The sequence below is a fragment of the Pelmatolapia mariae genome, linkage group LG10_11 (genome assembly GCF_036321145.2).
Source record: "Pelmatolapia mariae isolate MD_Pm_ZW linkage group LG10_11, Pm_UMD_F_2, whole genome shotgun sequence".
Classification (NCBI taxonomy): Eukaryota; Metazoa; Chordata; class Actinopteri; order Cichliformes; family Cichlidae; genus Pelmatolapia; species Pelmatolapia mariae.
The window spans coordinates 24,385,179-24,391,178 of record NC_086236.1 but is presented as its reverse complement, the minus strand read 5'-3'; the positions used below and the strand labels follow the sequence as shown (position 1 = coordinate 24,391,178).

The 6,000-nt window shown below is 44.6% G+C and overlaps 1 protein-coding gene across 1 annotated transcript in view; it reads right to left on the bottom strand.

Annotated features, from left to right (window-relative positions):
• Positions 1-1,372: 1,372 nt before the first annotated feature.
• Positions 1,373-6,000, bottom strand: part of flrt1a (fibronectin leucine rich transmembrane protein 1a) — a 50,281-nt gene continuing 45,653 nt past the window's right edge. Inside the window, exon 3 of the mRNA XM_063487732.1 lies at positions 1,373-5,663. Coding sequence (XP_063343802.1) covers positions 3,532-5,586 — 2,055 coding nt within the window. The 5' untranslated portion in view covers positions 5,587-5,663 and the 3' untranslated portion in view covers positions 1,373-3,531. The remainder of the gene's footprint in view (positions 5,664-6,000) is intronic.

Here is a 6,000-nt window from a genome sequence, read left to right as displayed (position 1 = left end):
TCGCAGACCCTCTGCACTCCCATGGGCATAAACATTAACAAATAGCAGCATACTGCGGTTCTGTGGCAGTCAAATGTGTGTCAGCAAGAAACTGAAGCAGTATAGAAGAAGGCAAAGAAAGCAAATCCCCAAACTGCAACAGCAGAGTAACAAAAGGAGGGTGTCTTCTTTTGGAATATCAGCATATGTCAGGTTCGTGGGGTGTTTTTAGTCCACCAAAGACATTAGAGATAAGCCTTCTTTTGAGAGTCAAACTCCACATGACTGCGGGTATACAAAGGCTGCTAATAGCTTCTCCATTTATACTCAATCGGTGGAGACTGGTTACCTGCAAACGAGGTAAATGTGCACTGTTTCTTCAGGGTCTGCAGCTTGAAACAATGGAACTAGCAAACACTGTGCTTTCTGTCATTCACACAAGCACAGAGTGGATGTGGGTATTGTTTTAACGGAAGATTGAAACTGTGAGTATGTTTTTTTCTCCCTCCCCTAACTCTGGCTTTTCCCAGTATTACTGTAGGGTCTTTGCCTTACAATAAAAGCACCCTGGGGCAACTGCTTTTGTGATATGGCGCTATGTAAAAAAAAAAGTTGAATTTAATTAGTGATTTGCTTTAAGAACAACTTACCCCTCCTGAGGTTTTGCTGTCCAGTGGTGTATTTTCTCAAGTTTCTGCAGAGATGTGAAAGTGAACAAAGTGTGCTAGTACACCACGGCACCACTGCCTGGTGCTGTTAGGGCACAGGTTCTTGTGATCCTGGGTATTGTTGAATATGCTTTCAACCAAAGGCTCCTTTTCACCCCAGTGTTGCTCTTTAAAGTCGTTATCTTTTAATCATTAATTGACTGACTTAGTAATTTGTATTGCAAATGCAACATCTTTGTTACTCTCAACTAAATTAGCAAGTGGCTGCATCAGGCAGATGAAATCCAGAGGTAAGTGAAGGGCATCCAGCTGATGCTCAAAGTCCTTCAACTGGACTAAAATGTCAGCCCAGCAGAGACTGATTACTCTGTTTCATCTGAAGTGTTTTGATGAAGTTGTTAATTTAGAGTTGAGCACATTCGGTGTTGTGGCGTTCCAGGCTGCATGCAAACATAAAGTCACTGCGGGCAGCAGCTTGTTGATTCCTCTCTGCTCCATTTTATCTCTGCTTTTCTTTTCTCCGAGTGTCTCAAACTCAGGTAGTAGTTGATTATCCCAGAAGTACTCGGCGCCCTCATCGAATGAAAGCAAAATGTAGGTCTAATTCGTGCATAAAAGCCAGCTTACTCAAATAGAATTTTATTCCCCACCAATGGCTCCCCTGGCATAAGGTAAATGATAGGTTGCAGTAATAACAAGATTATAAAACTTTTATTGATCCCCTCTGAAGATGAATTTATAAAGAAAAGTCCACATGTTTTTCAGGTTCACATCATTTTTTTTTTCATTTTTTCTTTACGCAAAGTTATGGCACCATTACTTTTTATTATTTCATCAGAAAAAATATTTATGTGACTGTGGCCATGTTTTGTTTTGTTTTGTTTTATTTATACAAATAATGAGGAAGTATGCATCTTAAATAGACCCACTGTAAAATAGCAATTACACTATATCAACATTCCTCGAAACAAAATTTAGCCAGGCCAGTAAGATGTTATTTGTTTAAAGCCGGTGATTCTGGGTGCAAAATCATAATTACATTCCACTGACATATTGTCTGACAACAGTGTAAAACTCTGCCAGACACAATAGTCAAGGAAGCACAATTGGTGTCCCCTTTGAGAGCAACACAGTGGTAAACAACTGATGGACAATATTAAATCCAAGGGTAGAAGCTAATATGCCAAACAGATTTATGCATGGGTGATCCTCACTGTGCCAGAGCCATCAATCCTGCGTCTTCGTCAGCGCATGGAGATGTTTCTTTACCCTCCGTCTCCCCGTGCCTGTCGTTACATTTATCCCTGTTCCCTGCTAAGTGCTAACACATTTACATTTTTAGTGCTGCTCAGTAATAAAAGAGGTGGATTGAGTGGAGGCCTTTTAACGTTGCTAAAACAAACATCAATGAACTCCCATCCCCAAGGAGTCACCCTGCTGCCCAGCCCAACCTGTCCATCCACCCGCCCACACAGCTTGGCCGCCGCCCCACAGTGTAGGTCAACAGTGTTGCGGTTTAAACTCTCAGTTGCGCTCACAGTTCTTGCCCTCGAATTTCGAAGTTCACTCGCAAGAGTCTGCCTCCCCAAAGAGACTCCACATTAGTATTTTGTTCAGTCTGGGTGCTTTGAAAAAAACACAAAACAAAAGCTGTCTTAACTTTAAGAATGTGGAGAAACATTTTACAACCAAAAGCCACCAACTGAAGTCACAGGTGACGCACACAGGCACAACATCGGAAAAGAAGGACTGAGGTTGGTCATTACTGTCTCAGCGGGCTGACATGCTTAGTCTTTGGGCGGAGTCTAATTTTTAAAAATGACATAATGTTAAGAATAGTCACAATCAAGAATTCACGCTGCTGGTTTTAACAGAACATGAACCAGGAGACAGCCATCGGTATATTTTCTGCACTTGTTTAGAAGAAACAAAGCCACAGTCTTCATCAGAAGCTGGGATTCATCAATAATGAAAAACACGGGGGCGAAAAGAAAAAAAAGCTGTTTTAGCAGAGACAAAAACCATCACGTTGGGAACAAAATAAATAAATAAAGAGAGCTGTGCAGGATTTCATTACTAAACAAACCACTGATAAAAAATAGCAAAGCATTTTTCAAACACAGCCCAGTCGGTACCAAAGGAAATTATCTACACACTCGTGCTGCATTTTATCCGGTGTAGCACTACAATACTGATCTCAGGTGAATGACCTCAAGAGCTATAACCAAGGCTGACCAGCCCTTATAAGATCTTCACCCTGCCAACTACTTAATAAGGTAATAACAAGCCTATTTTAAGACAAGTGGTTATTGGGTTGTTTGAAATCGAACAATTCACAGCTTTACAAAGCCCTTTCCTTGGATAGCTGGTAGGGCACATCAATATAGTTGAGGCATTTGGAACAATGAGTTGATAAGACTACATACTGTGTATGACCGGTGAGCAGGAAATGAGTACCAAAAATGTCTGTTTCTCACCGGTCCTTGAGCTGACTGGTGTGGCTCCTGTGTGTGAAAGAGGAACTCTACCTGCTAAGTTTGCTAAGTTTAACCTTTCCACAGAGGATACATTCTTTGCTTACATGTCACAGGGAAAGAGCAGAAAAGGAAACATACACAGGCCATTACTAAGATGGTGAAGAAAACACTCAGCTGTGCATTTACACCTGGAGCATTGGCTGCTGCTTCCTGCAGTGAACTGTTCCTGCACAGTTTCAGTTCCAGTTCATCACATACACTACTCTCAGTTGAGCAAACAGCAGGTCATTTGGAATGGGAGACCAGAAGAAGAAGGCACAGAGGGGTGCTTCAGTGTCCATGCGAAGGGATATTGTGCATCTATACAGTTTACCAATAACACTGTGAAGAGAATCAGGTACAGTACATCATGTGTAACAGTAGTCTATATCTGGGATTCCTCCTTCTCTATAGCCACGGTTGGAGCCATGTCCTGCATTAGAAACATTGTTGGTACCTTTATACAAGCCAGTGCCATTGGAGGGGAATATGGTATGAATGATGTAATCCTCTCGTAAGGGTTTTGGCTGCATTGGCTGGCAAGCAGCCATTGGCGTCATCTGGAACCCTGGGCCACGGATTTCTAGGATGGTATTGTCCTTTTTTGTGCCAGACTCAATGTAATCATCATAGGTTTTGCTTTTTCTGGAGCTGCTGCGAGTATAGTGGTCACGGGTGCACAAATGTCCAGTCCTATGTCCATACCAACAAAAGACACCAAAAATAAGAGCCAAAGATACAATAGCAGTAGCCCCACCAATGATCCCCGCCAGGGGTAGCGTTGTCATCTGCCGTGAGTCTTGACCTTCCTCCTCCTCCATTGGGCTGATGTCTGACGTTTCAGCTTTTGCACAAACCAGAGCTTCATCGGAGTCAACATCTCCAGGAATCATCCCTTTGCTTTCTGAACTGGCAGGTAGGGGCACCATGCAGATGATGTAGTTAGAACGTGGTTGCAACGAGGTAAGCAGATACTCTCGATGATCACCCCGGACAAGGGTCTCTGTGATTGATCCCATGGTGTTCCCAGTTCCAAGTCGAAGCCAGCTTAACCTAAAGGAAGAGCTGGGCTGTGCCACACTCCAGGTGACCCGGATGCTATTGTGTGACAGAGGCTTCACGTTCAGGGCCAGGCTCTTCCCGACACCACTGCTGCTAAGAGTGTAGTCTAGCCCGGAGTCAGGAAACCCCAAACCAGGACGCTTTGAACGGAGGGTGAAGAGAGAACCCTGTGGAGGAGTGTTGGTGGTCGAGCTCTCAGCTCCACCTATGCCCCCTTTTTCTCTGGACCCTGATCTGACTACCTCACATTCCTCCATCTCACTTGTCAGGTCTGTCAAAGACATGTCTCTCGCCCTGTCAGGCCCATGGCAAGTTAGACCTCTGACAGTGATGGAGTTACCACGGGCACGCAGCCAGTCATACAGCCACCGCAGGTTGCAGCCACAGTGCCAAGGATTTCCTCGCACCAGCAGCTGACTCAGGTTGTCTAGATCTTTGAACAGTCCTTTTGGCAGTGTGGTCAGGTTATTTCCTGACAGATCCAGCCTCTGCAGCCTACGCATGCCATCCAATGAACCACGTGGCATATGAGTCAAGGCATTATCCTGTAAAGACAGTCTCTGCAGATGGGCACTGGGTAGGTTGACAGGTGGGGTCTGGAGGGAGTTGCGGACTAGAGATAACTCGGTCAAGTTGGAAAGGCGAGAGAATGTGTCATCAGCAATGCGCTGGTTTGCCAAAAGGTTCCCATCCAGGACAAGACATCTAAGTGAATTCAGGCCTCGGAAGGCATGGGTTGGGATAGTGGAGATCCGGTTGTCATCTAGACGGAGTTCTTCCAGAGAAGCAGGCAGGCCTGAGGGGATACTGGACAAGTGGTTGCGTGAAAGGAAAAGCAAGCGCAGCCGCGGGTTATCAGCAAAGGCTTGGTCCTCAATAGAGACAGTAGAAATTGAGTTGTCGTCCAAGTGGAGCTTCTCTAACAACGGCATCCTAGCCAATGCGGTACGAGGAATAGTGCGGATGTTGTTGTCCTGCAAATGGAGTTCACGCACAGATGGTGGCAGGTGCATGGGAAATTCATCCAGTTCATTATCGTAGAGGTAGACCACACGGACAGCAAGATGGTGCTCCAAGGATATGGGCAAGCCTGGGTTGTTTATGTGGTTGTTTTGAAGGTACAGGACGGACGCAGAAGGAGGCAGTGATGGAATGGAGTTCAGACCACGATCATTACAGTAAATAAAGTCCTCATCGCACCTGCATACAGATGGGCATGTCATATCTGTGTCTCCAAGGTACCCTTGTATCGTGGCTGCAGCAAACTGAAGCATGCTGGTATGTAGTGTGAACCAAATGAACAGCATGAAGAGCCAAGCCCTTAGTTTGGCTGCACACACAGGTGCCATTATGGTGAACATAAGCACTGTCTCTCTTTCCCAAGGGTGTGGTTAATCCTCAAATCACTGCAGGGAGCTGGAATCCTGTGACCTCCATCCTGCAAGACAAAGAGAAATTAACCGTTAGCACTGATGCACAAATGAACTGGTAGATTGTTCTGGTAAAATTTTAATGAGCTCAGAAATATTAAACAGCTTCATGCTGTACTTCAATCGTCTAATGTCTAAACATTAATAGAATCTCGGAATATGCTACAATTATTGTGTCTAAACTGAGACATCTTGCACTCAGTAACAACACTCAGGTTTTTTTCAACAATTAACAATCATATCATCAGGGGGGATGTGCACACATGGATGGATCTGTGAGGATTCCCAACAGAGCCTCTCACAACATTCTGCCATGGAGCCAAAGCCAACAAGATTTACAAAAAA